The sequence below is a fragment of the Canis lupus genome, chromosome 5, assembly GCF_003254725.2.
Source record: "Canis lupus dingo isolate Sandy chromosome 5, ASM325472v2, whole genome shotgun sequence".
Taxonomy (NCBI): domain Eukaryota; kingdom Metazoa; phylum Chordata; class Mammalia; order Carnivora; family Canidae; genus Canis; species Canis lupus.
In genome coordinates this window covers 56026532-56049938 of record NC_064247.1, presented here as the reverse complement: position 1 = coordinate 56049938, position 23407 = coordinate 56026532, and the positions used below count along the sequence as shown (strand labels likewise).

Below are 23407 nucleotides of genomic sequence, written 5' to 3'. Positions count from 1 at the left end.
CTGGTGTTCCGGGATCGAGTCCCACATCAGGCTCCCTGCATAGAGCCTGCTTCTCCCTCTGCCTGTGTCTCTGCCTCTCTCTCTCTGTGTCTCTCATGATAAATAAATAAAATCTTTTTTTTTTTTTAAAGAGTAAATTCAAAACCTCAAAAATATTAACTAGAATGTTTTATTGTTTTTCATATAAAAGGCTTGTGCCCAAGTAAACTTTTGACTATAGTTTTAGTTTCGGGTCTATTTATATTTAGAATGCCATGTAAGTTTAAGAAAGAATGTGAATGGTTGGTGTTAAAGATGTAACTGGTCATGCATTACAACTGCAGTAAATGAAGTTTATTGTGATAATTCTAGTTGAAAATAACCATTTTAAACCATTCCTTAAAACTTTTCTTAAAATGTTTGCAAATAGCCTATCAGTAGCCATATAAATTACTTTCTATTAAATTATTTGTATTGCTTTAGTAATGTGTTTTAGTCATGTTAGTGTCATTAACTTTTATTCTGGTAGAATAATATGATTATTTATATCCTAAATGATCTTAAGTAAAATTAAATCCTGTGTATTACAGATCATTCATCCTTGAATCCCTAGAACTTAGTGCAATGCCTGGTTCGTAGCATGTTCTTAATGGTTGCTGATAAAATTGGTTCACTGGCAATTGAATAAGTGCCACATAACTATAATTTCTACGAAAACAATACCACTAGGCAATGAAAGAGTAATAGCTAGCTTTATTAAATGCCAACTCTGTGTCACTGTGCTAGGCATTTTTATATGCATTTTGATTTAATCCTCTCAAGGACCCTATAAGGTAGATATCTTTATTCTCATTTTATAGATAAGGAAAACAAGGCTTACAGAAATAAAGCAACTTGCACAGGATCATTCTAAGTAGTGGTAAAATAATGTTTATATTTCTTCCTACTAGATTATAAACTCCTTGAGGGCCAGAGTCATCTCTTCCTGTTCTTTTTTGTTTTGTTTTGTTTTAAAGATCTTATTTATTTATTCATGAGAGACATAGAGAGGCAGAGACACAGGCAGAGGGAGGGAGAAGCAAGCTCCATGCAGGGAGCCTGACGTGGGACTCAATCCCAGGTCTCCAGGATCACGCCCTGGCCTGAAGGTTGCGCTAAACCGTGGAGCCACCAGGGCTGCCCTCTTCCTGTTCTTAATGCTTAGCATAGAGCTTGGAGCATGATAGGTGCTCAGTAAATTGTTTCTGAACTATTAAACAGATTTTGTCATATTTACTAACATAAAACCATGACAAGAAATATTTTATACCCCAAAGGATCATTACCACATATTTCTAATACTACATACTACTGCTAATTCTCCTAATTTTACTTAGTTAATTAATTAATTAATTGATTTTTTTATTAAAAGATTTAATCTATTCATGAGAGACACATAGAGAAAGTCAGAGACATAGGCGGAGGGAGAGGCAGGCTCCCTGTGGGAGCCTGATGTGGGACTCAATCCTAGAACCCAGAATCACAACCTGAGCCAAAGGCAGATGCTCAACCACTGAGCCATCCAGGTGCCTCTGATTACCCTAATTTTAAATTGATGTTTGAGGGATGCCTGGGTGGCTCAGCGGTAGAGCATCTGCCTTCGGCTTGGGGCGTGATCCTGGAGTCCCAGGATCAAGTCCCATATCAGGCTTCCTGTGTGGAGCCTGCTTCTCCCTCTGCCTGTGTCTCTGCCTCTCTCTCTCTGTGTCTCATGAATAGGTAAGTGGAATAGTTAAAAAATTTTTTTTTAAATAAATAAATTGATGTTTGAGTTCAGGGCATACCTAATTAACAAATAGTATCTAATCCCATGCCCTGGATCAAAGGGTATTTTATGAAAGATATAAGGGTATTACAAAAGCTTTAGTGATTTTTCATTGTTTATATGATAGAATATGAATTGCTTCATATGACATAATAATATGGCTATAATTTGGCCTGCTCTATTTTGCCAGTCTTATTTCCTACCACTTTCTGGCTGTTCCTAATCTCTATCCTCACCAGATTGTTTTTTCCTGAGTATAGTACACATTACTCACTTTTGTGTTTTTAGTTATTCTTTTGCTTTTCTTTTGTTTGGTAGATATCTACTTACTCATCAATCCCCCAGCCCAAATGTCATTCTCTTAACATCTTTTTTTTTTCTTTTGTTTGGTAGATATCTACTTACTCATCAATCCCCCAGCCCAAATGTCATTCTCTTAACATCCTTTTTTTTTTCTTTTGTTTGGTAGATATCTACTTACTCATCAATCCCCCAGCCCAAATGTCACTTCTCTTAACATCTTTTTTTTTCTTTTAAGATTTATTTACTTATTAGAGAGAGAGAGAGAGAGAGAGAAAGAGAGAAAGCAAGTGCAGGAAAGGGCAAAAGCAGAGGGAGAGAGAAACTTGAGCAGACTCCTTGCTGAGCTCAACACGGGGCTTGATCCCATGACCCTGAGATCATGACCTGAGCTGAAACCAATAATTGGATGCTCAACTGACTGCACTACCCAGAGGTTCCCTCTTAATACCCTTTTTAAAGCTTCCTGGGCTTAATTGTTTCTCTTCTCATGAGCTCAGTTGCACTGTCTGTATAACCTCTATTATAACACATCGCACTACCATACTTAGTTATTTTTAAGTCTTTCTTCTTGATGATGGTGGTTCTTGAGCAGACATCCTGTCTTGTCCTGAAGTGAATAATCTTCACTATCTGGCAGGTTATTGGAACATAGTATATATTCAATAAAACTTTGCTGTCACTGATTGTAGGGTTTGGATGAGTAGTCTTTAGACCATCTTTATGGGCGTCCCACCCTGTTACCTATTTCTCAGAAGGTTGAATTACAAAACTATTTTCAAATGTTTTCTCACAAATTATAAGAATACTTAAGGGTGGGATACCTGGGGTGGCTCAGCGGTTTAGCGTGGCCTTTGGCTCAGGGTGTGATCCTGGAGACGTGGGATTGAGTCTTGTGTTGGGCTCCCTGCATGGAGCCTGCTTCTCCCTCTAACCTGTGTCTCTACCTCTCTCTCTGTGTCTCTCATGAATAAATAAATAAAATCTTAAAAAAAAATACTTAAAGGCCGTGAGATTCTGTGATAAGTAGTGATAGAATTAGGGGATAGCTCATGCTACGTGAGCCCTCAGACTTGTTATATAATTTTATATATGAAAGTTATAACTTTCTCCTAGTTGTGTGTACTTAGATGCTCCACAAGTGCCTCAGAGTCAACATGTCCATACGGAATGTATCATTCCCCTCAACCCTGTTTTTCCTTCAGTATTCTCCATGAATGACATCAGTATGTATCAATATATACCTAATTATAGAAAACTAAAAGTCATTCCTTTTTTTTTTTTAATGCAGACTCCACACACAGTGTGGAGCCCGTGTGGGGTGTGGAGCCCAGTGTGGAGCTTGAACTCATGACCCAGAGACCAAGATTTGAGCTAAGTTCAAGAGTTGGATGCGGGTTACTGAGCCACTCAGGCACCCTGACTAGAAGTCACTCTTATTTAATTTATTTTTTATTTTTTAATTTTTATTTATGATAGTCACAGAGAGAGAGAGAGAGAGAGAGAGAGAGAGAGAGAGGCAGAGACACAGGCAGAGGGAGAAGCAGGCTCCATGCACCGGGAGCCCGATGTGGGACTCGATCCCGGGTCTTCAGGATTGCGCCCTGAGCCAAAGGCAGGCACTAAACCGCTGCGCCACCCAGGGATCCCTAGAAGTCACTCTTAACTTTGCCTTCTTCCTCAGTGTCCCATATGAGTTGCAGATGAGTTGAGGATGAACTGAAGCCTAGTTATTCTGCCTCCTTACTCTCTTGAATTCATCCCTTCTCTCTATCTTTCACTTCTTAGTTTCCTACTTTAGACCCTTATCATTTCTTGCCTTAATTATTGCCCTAATTTCATAGTTTAGTTGCTTTTGGTGATGACCTTTACCATCCCTTTTCCATTTTGTAGCCTTCTTATTTAAATTTAAGTCTGATTGTCACATATCCTTTAGTAGTTCCTCATTGTTTTCAGTATAAAATGTAAATCCATATACTGGCCTTTCACGATCTGATTTTTGTTTATTTCTCTTACTCTGTCTTCTTCAACTTGAATCCACATTTCCTCCCAGACTTTGTGCCCTAGCTTCAATGAACTACTTTAAACTAAAGAGGGTTTGTGTGTACTGATCTTTTTGCCAGGAATTCTCTATCTCCTACTTTCTTTTATTTGCTTCCAGAGAGGAAGCTCCCTTTGGTATCTGGGTCTGATGCCCAGCCTCTGATGTCCCATGGCACCTTGTATAACATTAAAAAATATTTTATTTATTCATGTATTTGAATGAGAGAGAGAGAGAGAGAGCATGTGTGAGCATGGAGGGAGAGGCAGAGGGAGAAGGAGAGAATCTCAGGCAGATGCTATGCTGAGTGTGGAGCCTGATATGGGATTCTAATCGCACAACCCTGAGATCATGAACTGAGCCAAAACCAAGAGTCAGATGCTTAACCAACTGAGTCACCCAGGCGCCCTTGTTTTGCTTTTAAGGAACTAGTATTTAATAATTCTGCAGGGGAAAGAAAATGGTATTCTATTTTAACCTCCAACTGATCTGACACCTACTGGATGTACTGTAATTCCGTTTTGTCACTAAGCACCCGAGTTCATGCAGACCCCTGAATTAGTCCTCCACAAGACTGCCCTCACTTAAGACATCAGCCACAAGTAGGGTCCCCAGGTCACCTGCACTTCTGACCAACTGACAATAAATTCAGGGGTTTCCATGACCCCTTAGGTTCGACAGTTCACTAGAGTTACTCACAGAACTCAGGAAAGTGTTATACTTGTCATTATAGTATTATTATAAAGGATACAACTCAGGAACAACCAAATGAAAAGGCACATAGGGTAAAGTCTGAGAATGTTCCTAAAGCAGAGTTTCTGTACCCTCTCCTCATGGAATCAGGACACATCACCCTCCTGGTATATGAAGGTACTCACCAACCAGGAAGCTCCAGCATGTTTCAGTGTCCAGAGTTTTTTATTGGGGCTTTATTAAACTTGACTAAATCATTGGCCACATGAGTGAACTCAATCTCCAGCCCCTCCCTTCTCCTTAGGGGTCAAAGAGGCTGAGAAGTCCTAACCCTGTATTCACATGGTTGATGTTTCTGGTGACCAGCCCCCTGTGTCCAACCTACTCCCCCCTCAGTTAACAAGGGGCCCACTGTGAGTCACTACCCTATTAGCATAACAAAGACACTCCTGTAACTCAGGAAATTGCAAGGGTTTTAGAAGCTCCTTGCTAGGAACCCAGGACAAAAATTAGACAAATTTTTTTTATTATACAGCATATGGTATTTTGGAGTTCAGATTTTTTAAAACTTCAAACAACTTATATTAAAGGTTGAAACTGCTCATAAAAGCCTGTCTTTTGGTTGTAAAAAGAATATTTACTTATTATTCTCTGACTTCTGGATTAGAACATTTTCAAAGAAATTGTAATTGCTACCTCATATTCTATAACTACTTATTTTGTGTTTAGGAATTCCCAGTTCCAAAAGGAATTCAGTTTAGACGAAGTGATGACATCTCAAAACGTTTTTGATTTTTTGACCATCTTACAATGTTGGTAAGAAAACCACATTTTAATATTTATTCAGTATTCATTTTTTAAAAATATATTTATTTATTTATTTGAGAGAGAGAGAGACTGGAGGGTGGGGAGGAGCAGAGGAGAAAATCTTCAAGCAGGCTGCCTGCTGAGTGCGGAGTCAGACATGGGGCTAGTTCCCACCACTCATGAGCTGAAACCAAGAGTTGGATGCTCAACTGACTGAGCCACCCGGACACCCCCACATTTTAATATTTAATAGAAAAAAGTAACTGCTCCCTCCTCCCACCTTAGGTAACCTTAGGCTTTGTGTGTCTGGGTAAATCTGTATCTGTATCTGCTTTTATAGCACTCCTGCTAATGTAGTCCTCACTCTGGAATGAGGACCTTTACTTCCTATTAGTATCTGGAGATAGACCATGTTTTCTCTTGGAAAATTATGCATTTTATTTCCTTCTTTCATGAGTTCTACCAACTTCTTAAAAATTGTGTTTTATTCATTTAAATATGGCTTAGAAGGCCAGTGGAGTCCAGAGTTTCTCCCTTGAGGATTTTGTTTTCTCTGCTGTATGCGTTTACCTTAGGAAATGTTACTCACTGCTAGTAACTAAGAGTAAATGTGAAACAAGAAAAACAAAAACCAAGAAAAACAAGAAAAAAAACCCTCTAATAATGATAAATAGTTGCATCTTGAAAAGTGCTTGACAGTATCTGTCCCCCAGAAGATTGAATTAGTACTGCAGAGCTCCTGCCTGTGCCCACTTCTCACCTGGAAGATATGGACTGGGATGCCGGTGAACAAACAGGGTCAGCTTTTATCTGTTGCAATACGAAGATCTGCCCATTTATTTTTTTAAAAAAAGATTTTATTTATTTATTCATGAGAGACACAGAGAGAGAGGCAGAGACATAGGCAGAGGGAGAAGCAGCCTCTATACAGGGAGCCCGATGTGGGACTTGATCCCAGGCCTCCAGGATCACACCCTGGGCCAAAGGCGGCGCTAAACCGCTGAGCCACCCAGGGTAACTGGTCTGCCCGTTTATAAAGACCAGCTGAACTCAGAGAAGGCTTTTGGTGTTTGCCACTTTCCTTCAGAGCTTGCTATCAGGAAAATATCTGTTTTGGGGAGATCTCAAGAGTCTTAACTAAACCACTTTCTGTTTTGGACTTTCTGGTATCTCGTATTCTATTTTTTCCCAGTTTTCAAAAGGATTCCAAGGCTGGTTATTTGGGAGATAGCAAAGTTGGAGCTAGTTAGGCCTATCGTAGAATTTTTATTGTAATGGGATAGAACTAACCTTATGGACTCCTCAGGAGTCACCAGAAGATGCCTGGTGCATTTGCAGAGGCAAATCCAGGATTCTTTGGAGTAAGAACTTCCTGGGAGAGACTCTTTGAGCCCAAACAGTGACTGGTACCATTTCAGTTTTTTTTTTTATTAAGATTTTATTTATTTATTCATGAGAATACACAGAGAGAGAGGGAGAGGCAGAGACACAGGCAGAGGGAGAAGCAGCCACTATTCAGGGAGCCCGATGTGGGACTCGATCCTGGGTCTCCAAAATCACACCCTGGGCTGAAGGTGGCGCTAAACTGCTGAGCCACCCTAGCTGCCCCCATTTCAGTTCTTGATGGAGGTTCAGGCCTCAGTTGGGAAGCATGTGTAATCTTTAACGGTAGGTTTCACAAAGAAGACAGTGCAATGACTAGCGAGCACATTCAGCTCTTCCTTCTGCATAGAAAGAACAAGGACTAGGTGTAAATAATTATTTTTACTTCCTCTTAGCCCCACTTCAGATGGTGCTGCAGCAGCAGTTTTGGCTAGTGAACAATTTGTACAGAAGTACAACCTGCAATCCAAAGCTGTGGAAATTTTGGCACAAGAGATGGTAACTGACTTGCCAAGTTCATTTGAAGAGAAAAGCGTTATTAAAGCGGTATGTCTGAGATTCAATTTTATTTATCAATTGAGGGATTTCTTTTTAAAGATTTTTTTAAAGATTTTATTTATTTATTCATGAGAGACACACTCACACACACACACAGAGGCAGAGACACAGGCAGAGGGAGAAGCAGGCTCCATGCAGGGAGCCCGATGTGGGACTCGATCCCGGGTCTCCAGGATCACGCCCTGGGTTGAAGGCAGCACTAAACCACTAAGCCACCCGGGCTGCCTGAGGGATTTCTGTTTAAAAATGTCAAGATGACATATTGTTACTAGCTCTAGAAGTCCAGAAAATTCAATATTATAACCCATCCTTGTCACGCATGCATTTTTAACTAACTAGACATGCTATTTTGGTGGGGTTTAGTTTTTTTGTTTTTTTAATTTTTGAGTTGGCTAGATATGCCCAAAACTCCTTTCTTACAGAGTTAAGGGAAAAACAAGGATATCGTCAGGGAATTTTCTTGACCCTTAGAGCTTTAAAAATCCTAATTAAAGATTGAGTAAATATGGAGGAGGTTAAGAAAATGAGAATGCAGAGCTAAGTTAGTTGAATATTTGAAGATACACACATATATTTAAAAAATGCAAATGTGCATAACATACACACATATATACCAATCATAAGGTAATTAGAGCTTATGATAAAAATGATATTGCAATAATGCTTTGAATTTGAAAATGGGTCTATAACTTGCCCAAGATCACAAAGCTGGGATGTGGCTGAGGTAGAACTTCTCAGGTTTTCTGATTATAGTATATTTACGCCACAATTTTATGCCTAGGAGAAAAATTGAGTTTTCTTGTTATTATCTGAGACCAAAGAGGTGTTAAAAGCAAGGATTTGGAAAAATGGAATCCTATATGACTTTTTTAAAAGAAGATTGTTTATTTTCATGTAGAAATTCCTCTTATTTTTTAGTGTATCGGAGTCATAATGATCTATTGGTCAATATCTTCCAGCCTGTTTACCACAACAACACATTGTGGTTTGATAGAGTTTTTGTAACTGCACAAGATATGGCCTGAGGAATTATAAGTCCTATTTATTTATTTATTTATTTATGATTTTATTTATTTATTCATGAGAGACAGAAAGAGTGAGAGGCAGAGACACAGGTAGAGGGAGAAGCAGGCTCCATGCAGGGAGCTTGACATAGGACTTGATCCCAGGTCTCCAGGATCACGCCCTGGGCTGAAGGCAGCACTAAACCGCTGAGCCACCTGGGTTGCCATAAGTCCTTTTTATATATCTTTTTTTTTTTTTAAGATTTTATTTATTTATTCATGAGAGACACACAGAGAGGAAGAGGCATAGACACAGGCAGAGGGAGAAGCAGGCTCTATTCAGGGAGCCTGATGTGGGACTCGATCCTGGGTCTCCAGGATCACACCCTGGGCTGAAGGTGGCATTAAACCACTGAGCCACCCGGGCTACCCCCCCTTTTTATATATCTTATTTAAAATTCTGTTCTTGGGATGCTGCGTGGCTCAGTGGTTGAGCGTCTGCCTTTGGCTCGGGTCATGATCCCGGGGTCCTGGGATCGAGTCCCGCATCAGGCTCCCTGCAGGGAACTTGCTTCTCCCTTTGCCTGTATTTCTGCCTCTCTCTCTGTGTCTTTCATGAATAAATAAGTAAAATGTTAAAAAAAAATTCTATTCTTTTTTTTTTATTTTTTTTTTTATTTTTTTTTAAATTTTTTTTTTTATTTATTTTATGATAGTCACAGAGAGAGAGAGAGAGAGGCAGAGACACAGGCAGAGGGAGAAGCAGGCTCCATGCACCGGGAGCCTGACGTGGGATTCGATCCCGGGTCTCCAGGATCGCGCCCTGGGCCAAAGGCAGGCGCCAAACCGCTGCGCCACCCAGGGGGCACCTGGGTAGATCGTTTGGTTGGGTGTCCACCTTCGACTGCGGGTCATGGTCTCGGTCCTGGGATTGGGCCTGTGTTGGGCTCCCTGCTCAGTGGGGAGTCTGCTTCTCCCTCTCCCTCTGCCCTGCCCCCAACTTATGCTTGCTCTCTCAAAGAAAGAAAGAAAGAAAGAAAGAAAGAAAGAAAGAAAGAAAGAAAGAAAGAAAGTCTTAAAAAAAATTCTGTTCTTTATAGTACAGAATTTAATTTGTACATTCTCCATCCTGAATATTCTTTTATTTGGACTTCTATGTAATATACAATCAACCAAGATTTCAATATATGCACTCCATTTTCAGCAACAAAGATTATGCATTTAATCTCTTATAAATCTTATATAAAAGTCCCAGTATTGATGCCCTTAATGTATTTATATGTGGTTTTGGTTTTAGGTTGGCTATGATATGAGTAAAGAAGCTGCCAAAAAGTGCTATGAGAAATCTGGCCTGACACCAAGTGATATTGATGTTATAGAACTTCATGATTGCTTTTCTGTCAATGAACTCCTTACTTATGAAGCACTGGGACTCTGTCCAGAAGGTAATATCTTTGGTGAGATGCAGATTAACTTAGCAAATTTCACTGAGGAAATTTCATTTTGCCACTAAAAAAGGAATTCACTAATTGCCTTTACCTCAAGAAATTAAAAAAATAGAGATATCATACGATCCATAATGTCACTAGTAGGTATTTACCCAAAGAAAGCAAAATCACTAATTTGAAAAGATTTTGCACCCCTTATGTTTGTAGCAGTGTTATTTGCTACAGCCACAATATGGAAGCAACCTAAGTATCCATCAATAGATGACTAGATAAAGATGTGGGGTGTGTGTTGTGGGGGGGGGGTTAATTTGTGTATATGTACACAATGGAATATTACTCAGCCATAAAAAAGAATGAGATCTTGCCATTTGTGACAACGTGTCATTAAAGTTATGCTGGTCTCATAAGACAAATTGAGCAGTGACCATTCATTCTGTATTTTCTGAAAAAGTTTGTGTAAGATTAGTATTAGTTCCTCCTTGACTGCTTCGTGGAATTTACCAGTGTAATCAAATGATTTTCAGTTTTCTTTTTGGGAAAACTTCTGAGATGTTAAAATTGGTTAATAAATATGGACCTATTCAGATTTTCTGTTTCTTCCAGTGTCTATCAATTTTTATAAGTTATATTTTTAAAGAAATTTACCCATTTTATTTAAGTTGTCAAATTTATTGACTGAGGTTGTGCAAACTATTCTCTATTTTTTTAATGTCTATAGGATCTAAGGAGATAACTTCCTTTTTATTCCTTGTATTGGTGATTGATGTTCTTTCTCCCTTTTTTTCTTGATCTGTCTAGCTAGAGGTTTGTCAGTTTTATTAAGCTTTACAAAGAGTCAGCCTTGGTTTTGTTGATTTTCTTTATTGTATGTTTTTTTCATCTCATTGATTCCTGTTCTTTATATTTTCCTTCCTTCAACCTACCTTGGTTTTACTTTGGTTTTCTTTTTTTAAGTTTTTTATAAGAGAACCTTAGGTCTTTTGTTTTAGATCTTTCTCCTTTTCTAATATAAGTATTTAAAGCTGTACATTTTTCTCTATGGTATTTTAGCTACCTTTCACAAAATTTGATATATTTCATCATTATTCAGTTCAAAATATTTTTCATGTTTCTTATAATTTTGTCTTTGACCTGTAAATTATTTGTAAGTATGCTGTTTAATATCCAGGTATTTGGAATTTTCCTGGATATCTTAAAATCTTACTGTTATTGCTCTCTAATTTAATTCTGCTGTAGTCAGAGAATATACTTTGATTTTGATCCTTTAAGATTTCTTGAATTTTATCTTATGGCTCAACATATGGTATATATTACTGGTGAATTTATCTATCATATGCACTTGGAAAATAATGCGGATTCTGCAGTTACTGGCGTATGTTCTAAACATGTCAATTAAATTGAGATGATTGATAGGATTTTCAGATCTATGTCTAGTGATTTATTTGTTTTGCTCTATCAGTTGCTGAGAGAGGGGTGTTAAAATCTCTTTTTTTAAATTTATTTTTTATTTTTTTTAAATCTCTTATATTAATTGTGGGATTGTCTCTTTCCCCTTTAGTTCTGTCAATTTTTGCTTCATTTATTTTGAGATTCTATTATAAAGCACATTTATCGTTGTATGTCTTCCATTTTTTCATTATGAAATATCATTCTTTATGTCTGGTTATATTCTTTGTTTAGAAGTCTGTTTTATCTGGCTAAAATATCCACTCCAGGGGCACCTGGGTGACTTAGTTGGTTGAGCATCTGACTCTTGATTTCTGCTCAGGTCATGATCTTGGGGTTGTGAGATCAAGCCCTTCCTCAGGCTCCTCATTGTGTGTGGAGCCTCAAGATTTTCTCTCTGCTTCTCCCTCACTCCCTCTCTCCCCATCCTCTCTCTCTCACTCTCAAAAAAAAAAAAAAAAAAAAGCCACTCCAGTCTTCCTGTGCTTACTGTTTGCATGATACATTTTTTTCTGTTTATTTGCTCTTAACATATTTATGGTATTAATCTATCTGCATAAGGTAGATAGATTTGTAGGCAATAGTGTATTTTTTATCATTTGTCAATTTCTGCCTTTTAACTGGATGTTTAAGCCTATGCTGTCTGATATAGTAGCCACTAACTGTATGTGATTATTGAGTCCTTGAAATGTGACTAGTCCAAATTGAGATGTGCTGTATGAAGTACACATTGGATTTTGAAGACTTACTATGAAAAATAGAATGTAAAGTATTTTATTATTAATTTTTTTATTTCTTACTTGTCAAAGTGAAAATAGTTTGGATATATTGGGTTAAAATATATATTAAACAAAATATGTATTAGAAAATTTCAAAGTGCATATGTGATTTGCATTATATTTGTTTGAGAGTGTGATTTAGATCATTAATGTTCAAAGTAATTATTGATACAATAAGACTTAGGTTGACCATTATCTGTTATTTATTGTTCTCTCTGGTTTTTGATCTTCTGTTCTCCTTCTCCTGCTTTTTTGGATTATTTGAATATTTTTAGTATGACTTTTATTTTGTAAATTTGCTTTTGGGCCGTATCTCTTTAGTATTTTTGTTTTTTATTTTGTTCTGTCTTAGCTGATACAGGGTTTTTTAACCTCAACATTGTTGATGAATGAGATTATTCTTAGTCATGGGATTTGTGTATTGTAGGATGTTTAGCAGCATTCCCAGCTTCTACCCACTAAATGCCAAGAGTACTTCCCCACAGTTGTGACCATTAAAAATGTCTCCAGACATTGCCAGATGTCCTCTGGAGGAGCAAAATATTTCAGAGTTGAGAACTGCTGGTATAGGTGTAATAGTATGCATACCTAACCTTCATAGTCTCTGTAGAGTTAATATTGTACTACCTCACATAAAATGTAGAAATCTTGCAAGCATATATATACATTTACCAACTCCTTTCTGCCTCACACCAACTCTTCTGTTATAATTGTCATATGTATTACATCTATGTACATTCAGTATATGTGCTACCGAAGCAAGCACTCTATGTACATTCACACAAAAAAATCCCACAATGTTGTAATTTTTGTTTCAACAATTACACATATTTTAAAGATCTTAGAGGACAAAATTTCTTTATATTTACCCAGATTTTTATCATTTCTGTTCTTTCTTCTTTCTTTTTTTTTTAATAAAAGATTTTATTTATTTATTTATGAGAGACAGAGAGAGAGAGTCAGAGACATAGGCAGAGGGAGAAGCAGGATCCGTGCAGGGAGCCTGATGTGGAACTTGATCCCAGGACTCCATGATCACGCCTGAGTCAAAGGCAGATGCTCAACTGCTGAGCCACACAGGCATCCCTCTTTCTCCTTTCTTGAAGATACAGGTTTTTCTTCGTTATGATTTCTTTCAGCCAAAATAATTTATTTTAGCATTTTTTTTAGCATTTTTTTATAAAGCAGATTGTCTGGAGATGAATTCTCTTAGTTACCTTTCATTGAGAATGTCTTTACTTAGCATAAATTCCTAAAGGAGATTTTTGTTGGATATAGAATATTCTGAGTTGGCAGGTCTTTTTTTTTTTTTTTTTTTTTTTTAATAGCACTTAAAGCATCTTGTTTTATTCTCTGGCCTACATTGTTTCCAATGAGAAGTACATTTAAGCAGTCAAATGTGTTGTATCTAGGCTTGCTTTTCTTTTAATTTACTCTGCTTGAGATTTTCTGAGCTTCTTGAGTCTGTAAAATGTCTTTTGCCAAATTTGGGTAGTGTCTAACCATTATTTCTGTAAGTATTTTTTTCTGCTCCATTTTTTTCTCTCTTCTCCTTCTAGGATTTCAATGATGCATTTATTAGACCTTTTAATATTGTCCCACGGGTCCTTGGGGTTCTGTTCATTTTAAAATCCTGTTTTTCTCTGTCCAGATTTGATCATTTATACCTTTATAATGATATATATCTTTAAATATACGGACTCCTACTTCATCCTCTTTCTGCTCTTGAACCCATCTTTAGTGAGTGAGTTTTGTATTTTATTTATTTCTTTTAAATATTTTGTTTATTTATTTGAGAGAGAGAGAGAGAGAGAGAGAGAGGGAGAGTACAAGCCAGGGGAGTGGTAGGCAGAGGGAAGGGAGAAGCAGGCTCCCTTCTGAGTAGGGAACCAGATGCGGGGCTCGATACCAGGACCCTGGCATTATGGCCTGAGCTGAAGGCAGCTGCTTTACTGATTGAACCACCCAGACATCCTGAGTTTTTTATTTTAAATATTGCATTTTCAATTCTAAGAGTTTCATTTGGTTCATTTCATAGGTTCTATTTCTTTGCTGAGAACTCATATCTTTTTATTCATTTTTAGTGTGTTTTCTTTACCTCTTAGTCTATTTTTGTCTTTGGTAATTCTATGATCTGGGACTTCTTGGGCTTTCTATCTGTTGATTATCTTTTCCCATGAGAATTGGTCAACTTTCCTTTTCCTAGTTCTTATTTATTTATTTATTTATTTATTTATTTATTTATTTATTCATAGAGACACAGAGGCAGAGACACAGGCAGAGGGAGAAGCAGGCTCCATGCAGAGAGCCTGATATGGGACTCGATCCTGGGTCTCCAGGATCACGCCCTGGGCTGCAGGCGGCCCTAAACCACTGCGCCACCGAGGCTGCCCTCCTAGTTCTTTTCTGTATTAATTTTGGATTGTATCTGGGACAGGTGATTGTTACATTGAGATCCTTTAGAGAGTGTTGTTTTTGTTTTAGCAAGCAGTCAACCCACTTGTGTTCAGATACCTTCTGTCTTGACTTCTGTGAGTACTGGTTAAAGTCTTTGTTCAGTTGTCCAAGCATTTGCTGTGCTGCTTTGGATCTCTCCTATGTATGCTTAGCTCAAGAGTGAGTCCGAAGACTTTCTTTTTTTTTGTAAGATTTTATTTATTTATTCATGAGAGACACACACACACACAGAGGCAGAGACACAGGCAGAGGGAGAAGCAGGCTCCATGCAGGGAGCCTGACGCAGGACTCGATTCTGGGTCCCCAGGATCAGGCCCTGGGCCAAAGGCGGCACCAAACCACTGAGCCACCTGGGCTGCCCAGTCTGAGACTTTTAAGTCCATACATAGAAATAAGGGATCCTCTTCTCTGGCTCTTTCCACTGTGAGCTTTCTCTCTTACTCTCTGACCTGGTATGGATTTCTTTTCCTGGTCCCTCTGGTTAGAAAGATGGGGTTTTTGTTAGAGGTAGTGCTGTCCTGCTGCCAGTCTGCTCCAGGACTGTGCTCACCCTTGGACCAAAGTTGTTGTGAGAGCCTAAAATGAGAAAACTTGAAACTCACCAAGGGGGTTCTCCAAGTTTTAACTCCTTCTGTTATTATTCTGTTTTTGTTTACTTTTCAGAGTCTTCAGCTAGTTGTTTTTTGTATTTACCCAATGTTTTTAGTTGTAAACAGTAGGAGACACAGGCTATAGTGAATCTATGTTCCTTGGTGGAACTGGAACCCAATTTCAAGGTTTTAAATATGTATACACTTTGATATATGATGATGATTTTTAAAATTATATCCCCAGCTTAAGCCACTTCCCTGATCTCTAGGCTCATATGTTTAACTGCCCAATTTTCAGGGATATTTTGGATGTCTCATTAGCATCCCAAACCTAAGTCCAAACTGAACTTCTGATGTGACCCAGACTTCTTCCTTCTTCAGTCTTCCCCATTCTCCAGGTAGCTCCAGTTCCTTTCTTTCTCTCACAGCTCCCATTGAATCTGTTCCCAAGTCCTGTTGGCTATGGACTCTGCCGTCTAAGTATATGCAGAATCTAACTATATCCTATCGATTTTTTTTAATCACTAACAGCGTAGTCCAGACCACCATTATTTCTCCTGTACGTTATTGTAGTAGTCTCATAACTGGTCTGCTTCTGCCTTGTCTCCTTACACTCTGTTCTCTATAATGAATCTTTAATGATCCTGTTAAAAGCATAGCACAGATTGATGTCATTCCTCTGTTCATCTCATTCAGAAGTAAAAGCCAAATGTGATCTTTTCTCTTTAGTTCCCTCTGCTGTCTCTCTGACTTCCACATCTCTGGTTCTTTTACTTTGCAACAGATACATGAGCCTCCTTCTTCAAACACTCTAGGCCTATTCCTAGCTCAGGGCCTTTCTTCACATATCTCCGTATTGTTTGTTCCTTTATTCCTTTTAGATCTTTGACCAAATTTCACCTTCTCAGTGGGAGCTTTCTCCAATTACTTGTTTTAAAATGTGAACTCCTTACACATCCTTTCCTGCCTTTTTTTCCCCCATGGCACTTACCACAACTCTATTATATATCTTACTTACATTACATATTATCTGTCTCTTCCTCACATCTCTCCTGACAATGAAGTAAACTCCATGAGAGCGGGGATGTTTGTTTCATTTACTCTTGTATCCCTAAGTTCCCAGGGCAGTTTTTGGCACATAATAGGCACAATGATTGCCTTCCATTTATTTTCTTACCACTTTTAGATGATGAGTTCAAGATAACTTCCTAGTAGAATCTTCCAATATTTAATAGAATTATATATATTATCAAAGAAAACACGCAGTGAATTATTCATTTCTTGGGGTTGATTTGTGTCCAGTCTGGTATTACTTGGTACAGTAACAATACTTGGAGGAGTTTTAAAAGCTGTAATAGCAGATAGAATACCTGTTATGACCAGAGCCTTGTATCAGGTTCTATGTCAGAAATATATAAAAAAAATAAAAGAATGCCTCAATAGGTGGTTTTTAATCTACAACCTAGATTTAAAGTAAAATTAGAAGTGTTAGTCATAGGGATGCCTGGCTGGCTCAAAGGAGCATGCAACTCTTGATCGTGGGATTGTGAGTTCGAGCCCCACATAAGGGATAGAGGTTACTTAAAAATAAAATAAAAAAAAAAGTATCAGTCATAAAAAAATCTTTTTTTTTAAAAAAAAGATTTTATTTATTCATAAGAGACACACGGGGGGTGGGGGGCAGAGACACAGGCAGAGGGAGAAGCAGGCTCCATGCACGGAGCCTGACGTGGGACTCAATCCCAGGTCTCCAGGATCACACCCCAGGCTGGAGGTGGCGTTAAACCTCTGAGCCACCGGGGCTGTCCCATAAAAAATTCTTATATGTATTTCAGTTTACCAATGGAGAAACTCTTTGGTTTTTGAAGGCAATAAAATATATTGATTAAGGAAAGCTATGGAGCCAGGCTACCTGATGATTAACCCTAGATTGATCCCCTACTGTTTCCTTGGGCTGGTTACTTAAGTTCTTTGTGTCCGTTTCCTATAAAATGAGAATAATACCTGCTTCTCGGGGTTGAGGGTTAAATTATGTAAATATATGGAAAATAATTACAACAATGCCTGACACAGGGTGAATACTTAAAAGTTATTAGCTACCTCTGATGGTGCCAGAACCACCTGTATCATCTTTATTTGGAGATTCCACTTCATTATATTCTAGCTGGAAGAATATTTTATACAATGCATTCATTTTAATTTACTTCTTAACAACCTGGAAGAATGACCAGAGAATTGATAGGAATGTTGAAATTATCAAGCATGTAATTTTCATTTTCTTTTAAGCTTGCATTTATGTCTTAACAGTATTTTCAGCCATTGCCCTTCATTTCATGTCCCCTGCCCTTCCGCCACCCCCTACGTTATCCCTTCCATCTACAAAGAATGTTTATATAACAGTGCAGCTGAAAATGGAAGTGGGGGCACCTTGGTGGCTCAGTTGGTTAAGTGGCTAAGTGTCTGCCTTCAGCTGGGGTCATGATCCCAGGGTCCTGGTGATGAAGTTTTGGAATATAGGTGAGGTCCAGAGCCCACGACCAAGAAAGAATTCTTGAGACATCTTTGGTGCAAACTGGTGGTTTTATTAAAGCACAGGGACAGGACCCCTGGGCAGAAAAAACTGCTGCCTCGGGCCTATGAGGGGTGGCTGATTATATACCTGGGAGTTGGGAAGGTTTTGAGGATAGCTGTACTCTCTAAGGAATTTTGGAAGCAAGGTTTCCAGGACCTTGAGGGGGCTAATTGTTGGGAAAAGGTCACTTATTATCGTCTAATAAAACTTGAGTCATGAGACCCTTCAGATGTGTATTGGTGGGCCATGTGTTTGGAGGATGATTGCCAACATTTATCTTGGGAGCTTAGAGATAAAGGAAATTTCTAAAGGAATTTTTGTATGTTAAAGTAGACTTACAGGCTCCTGGGGGTCAGGCTAAGATTGCCTTTTGCCCTTAGCAAAGTATAAACATTGAGGCAGTTGAGTCTGTAGAGGAATGTCTCTTTGTCTGTTTCAAGGACTTGTCAGTGTGCTTTGTCCCCAGCTAGTCCTCTGTTCCCTCATCACTGGGTTCAAGCCCCTGCATCAGGTCGGGCTCCCCACTCAGTGGGGAGTCTACTTCTCCCTCTGCCCCTCTCCCCTACTTGTGCTATTTCTCTCTCTCTCAAGTAAATAAATAAAATATTTTTTAAAAATGGAAATGAAAATATTGGGCAAAATGATGTTTTTTTTTTAAGATTTTATTTATTCATGAGAGACAGAGAGAGAGAGAGACAGAGAGAGAGAGAGACAGAGAGAGAGAGAGAGAGAGAGAGAGAGGCAGAGACACAGGCAGAGGGAGAAGCAGGCTCCATGCAGGGAGCCTGATGTGGGACTCGATCCTGGGACTCCAGGATCACTCCCTGGGCCGAAGGCAGGCGCTAAACTGCTGAGCCACCCAGGGATCCCAAAATGATGGGTTTTTAAACTAATATAATTATATTAGTTATAGTATTATATCCAGTTTCATTCTTCAGGTTCTCTGAGTCTCTATTTTAGTTGTAGCTATTTTGGAAGCCAGAGAACTCTTAGGAACTATTAAGAGCTCTGTTTCATGCATGAAATGTTCTGAAAATATAAATCTTTATTACTCAATATTTATTATGTAACTTTTTTCTTTTTTTAGAAAGAGGTCGTGAGCAAGAGGGGAGAGGCAGAGGGAGAGGGAGAAAGAGAGAGAGAGAGAGAGAGAGAGAGAGAGAGGAAGAGAGAAAGAATCTTAAGCAGGCTCCATGCCCAATGTGGAGCCTGATGCTGGCTCGCAACCCTGAGATCAGGACCTGAGCTGAAATCAAGAGTCAGCTGCTTAACCAACTGAGCCATTCAGATGCCCCTATTGTGCAAGTTTTAGAAGTGCTTTTATGAATTTGATATTTGAGCTGGGTTTTTATTATTTATCTATTTATTTGACAGAGAAGGTGAGCACAAGCAGGGGAAGTGGCAGACAGGGGGAAAGGGAGAGGGAAAAGTAAGTTCCCCTTGAGCAAGAACCATCATGACCTGAGCTGAAGGTGGTTGTTTAACTGACTGAGCCACCCAGGTACCCCAATGTTTGAACTATTAAGAAATGTTTGCTATAAGAAATTCTTGGCTATATTGAAATTAAAAAAACAAAACATATTATTTGATCCAATGTTTTTGTTTGTTTGTTTGCTTTGTCTTGTTTTTTTTTAGGCTCCATGCCCAGTGTGGAGCCCAAGGGGCTTGATCTCACAAACAAAAGCTCAAGACTTGAGCTGAGATCAAGAATCAGATGCTGGGCAGCCTGGGTGGCTCAGCGGTTTAGCTCCACCTTCAGCCAAGGGATTGATCAAGTCCCACGTCGGGTTCCCTGCATGGAGCCTGCTTCTCCCTCTGCCTGTGTCTCTGCCCACCCCCCAATGTGTGTCTAATGAATAAAATAAATAAAATCTTTAAAAAAAAAAGAATCAGATGCTTAACTGAATCACCCAGGCACCCCTGGTCCAATGTTATTTTTAACCTTTATGAATATTATTTTTCCTTCTCTAGGACGAGGTGGAGAACTGGTTGATAGGGGAGATAATACTTATGGAGGAAAGTGGGTCATAAATCCTAGCGGTGGATTAATTTCAAAGGGACATCCACTGGGAGCTACAGGTAATTCTACAAACAGATTTCCTGATTTTTTGTTATCATATTTCACATAAGTATGAATGGTTTAGCCATTGATTTGGATGAAAGATCGTATTCTCTGAACATGGTAGCCAGTGCTTTAAATGATTGTTTAGTCACAGTATTTTAAAGTTTCTTTTTTTTAATTTTAATTTTAATTTATTTTTTTTAAAGTTTAAGTACAGTGTACTTCAATAATAACTGATGAGAATTTGAATTAGTTGAAACTTGAAATTCAACAGTATATATATATTTTAAAAGTTTGATTACTTTTAAATAGGTATAAGGTTTAACTTAAAATGTTTCAAATAGAGATCTTGCTAGACCTGCTAGATAAGAATAATTCGAAATGGGCACATTATTTGCATATAGTTGTAGATGTCGTTGGTGTTACATGTAGATTTTTTTTCTTGAGAGAACCAGACTAGAAGTTATGAAATAAGAATTTTACTGGGGCTCTACTGCTGACTGGCCATGTGACCGTTTTGATTAATTAATTTGTCAATTAATCACTTTGACTTTTAGTTTCCTTAATTGTAGAATGAAATTGTACAGTTTATAAAATAATTTAGCACTAATATCTGGGATTTATTGTTATGAAGATAGGTGAGCTTTGTATTTTTTTCTTATTGTCAGATATTAATTAAAATTTTGATAAATTATTGCAAATTCCAAATAAAGAAGTTAGAATTAATAGTGTATCCATTACAGGAATTAACTTTGGTTTGTTTCTGTTTATCACTGAAATTTAGTATTGGAGAAAATAGATGTAGATAGATAAAGATCAAAAGATAAGTAGACAGGTATGCATACATAAATAGTTGCAGGATAATGTGCCACCTTGCTATTTATTTTGTCTTATTTGTTCTTTGGGTCTTTTCTCTTTTTCATGCTGTATTTTAATTAATTGGGTATTTTATAGCATTTTATTTTCTCTCTTCTATTGAATTATTTGTTTTTCCTATTTTTTAGTGGTTGCTCTAGGATCTACAACATGCATCTTTAAATTAACCACAGTCTACCTTCAATTAATGTTATGCCATTTCACATATAATACAAGGGGTTTTTACAACAGCATATATCTATACACTTCTAAATATGTAATAAACCCCACTGTATACTGTTGTTATTATTTCTTTAAACAGTCTAATATATTTCAAAGTAATCTGAAAATGAGGGGAATGAGAGTATCATTGGGAGTGATGGAATAACAACATCTGACAAATGCTCTCCTTTATAAAAGTTCTGAGAACACTTGCAGAAATTGTCAAGATCAAGTTTGGAAATTAACCAAAGACAACAATTTGGGGGAACATTTTAAAAAACAAACAGATGACTCTCCATAAGAATACTGAACTTTATGGCATTTTGACTTGTTCTAATACCACTCCCCCTTTCTTCAGCTCCATGGTAGTCTTGAAAAGAGCAGCCTGCAATCATCAGCCTAGCTGGCACTGGAGGAATCATAATGGAGTTGGAGCTCTTTTAAAGCCCCATTCCAAAAAATTGTCCTTATCTGACCTGTCTGGCAGTTGCCTGGTAAAACATTCTTAAAAAGCTTGTCTTTTTATAACCTGACAGAGAACTTGTGCAGTGCAAAGAGTATTTTCTTCAAAGTCATTTGTTAAGAACAGTTAGCAACAACTGGCTTAACCACATAGCTGCCTGAGGTACTGATAACAAATGGCCAAACAACCCAATCAAAAAACTTAAAGAAAAAACTGAATTAGTTTGGTAAAGTCCCTAGGTCAACAACAACAAACTCTGGGAAAGGGGAAGAATGTGATTTCTAGATTTGCCATGTTATATTATATAAAATATTAGTTTTCAACAAAAAACTATGAGACATACAAAGAAACAAGAAAATATGGCCCATACACAGGAGGAGGAAGGCAGTCAATAGAAACTGAAGTAGCTCAAATTATGGATTTACTAGACAGAGACAGTCATCTACTTAAGTGTGTTCAAAGAACTAAAGGAAAACTATATATAAAGAACTAAAGGAAGATATCACAGTATATCACCAGAGAATAGCAATTACTAGGTAGAAATGATAGAAAAGAACCAAATAAATTCTGGTTTTGAGGATTACAGTAAGTGGAATGAAAAATTCACTAGGGGAGCTTAACACCAAATTTAAATAGGCAGAATAAAAAATAAGTGAACTTTAAGGTAGGTCAGTTGAAATTATCCAGGCTAAGGAACAGAAAAAAAAAAAAAAAAAGTGAAGAAAAATGGAGAGCCTCAGAGACCTGTGGGACCGCAGCAACTCTAACAATGTATACACAATAATAGCCCCAGAAGGAAAGAAAGGGACAGAGAAGGTATTTGAAGGAATAATGGCTGGTAACTCCCCAAACTTGAGGAAAAAAACATTTATATTCTTGTTCAACAACTTCAAATAGGACTACCTCAAAGGGATTTATGCTTAGACACATCATAGTCAAAGTGTTGGAAGCAAAGACAGAATATTGAAAACAGAGAAGATTCATCCTGTAGAAGCAGTCCTCAGTGAGGCTTAACAGGGGACTTTGTTGTTGTTTTTTAAGATTTTATTTATTTATTTGAGACAGAGAGATACCGAGAGAGAGAGAGAACGTGAGTAGGGGAAGGGGCAGACGGAGAGGGAGAAGCAGACTCCCCACTGATCGGGGAGCCCGATGTGGGGCTTGATCCCAGGACCCTGGGATTATGACCTGAGCTGAAGGCAGACGCTTAGCCATCTGAGCCACCCAGGCATGCCTAGCATCTGATTTCTTTTCAGAAACCGTTGAGGCAGTGTGATGAAAGAAAGCGCTAAGTAAGAATTCTGTGTTCAGTGAAACACCCCCACTTGTTTTTTAAGATTTTATTTATTCATGAGAGACACACATAGAGAGGCAGAGGGAGAAGCAATCTCCTTGTGGGGATCCTGAAATGGGACTCAATCCCAGGACTCCAGGATCACGCCCTGAGCTGAAGGCAGACGCTCAACCGCTGAGCCACCCAGGCGTCCCTGATGCACCCTTTAAAAATGAAGAAGTGAAGATATTCTCAGATAAAAGTTGAGAGAATTTATCACTAGACCTCCCCTATATGAAATACTTTATAAAGTCATTCAGACTGAAATGAAAGAGCACTAGACCGTGAAATAAAGAGCATATGAAGTAAAGAGCATTAATAAATGTAACCAAATTGATAAATATAAGAACAATATAAGTGTAGTCTTTAGTCAGTTTCTCCCCTCCTATCCAATACTATGAAGCAATAATCTGAGTCAATAGGCATACATTGCAGAAAGATATAATTTGTATGACAGTAACAACACAAAGAAGAGTGGAGGGAGCAAAGCTAATGTTTTTGTATACTATTGAAATTAAGTTGGTATTAATCCAAACTAGGTTGCTATAAATTAAGGTATTTTAATCCCTAGAGCAACCACTAAAAAATAACTTTAAAATATATAGTAAAGA

General features: G+C 38.0%; 1 protein-coding gene and 1 long non-coding RNA gene across 3 annotated transcripts in view; one reads left to right on the top strand and one right to left on the bottom strand.

Moving 5' to 3' along the window:
* The window catches only part of SCP2 (sterol carrier protein 2), a 103831-nt gene that overhangs the window by 33249 nt on the left and 47175 nt on the right, over positions 1-23407 (top strand). The window contains 4 exon segments of the mRNA XM_035715891.2: positions 5547-5633; positions 7403-7553; positions 9867-10014; positions 19833-19940. Coding sequence (XP_035571784.1) covers positions 5547-5633; positions 7403-7553; positions 9867-10014; positions 19833-19940 — 494 coding nt within the window.
* LOC112647044 (uncharacterized) overlaps positions 6927-23407 on the bottom strand; it is a 34263-nt gene continuing 17782 nt past the window's right edge. For both annotated transcript variants that reach the window (XR_007410856.1, XR_003128043.3), the window contains exon 3: positions 6927-7348. This is a non-coding gene — a long non-coding RNA (uncharacterized LOC112647044). The remainder of the gene's footprint in view (positions 7349-23407) is intronic.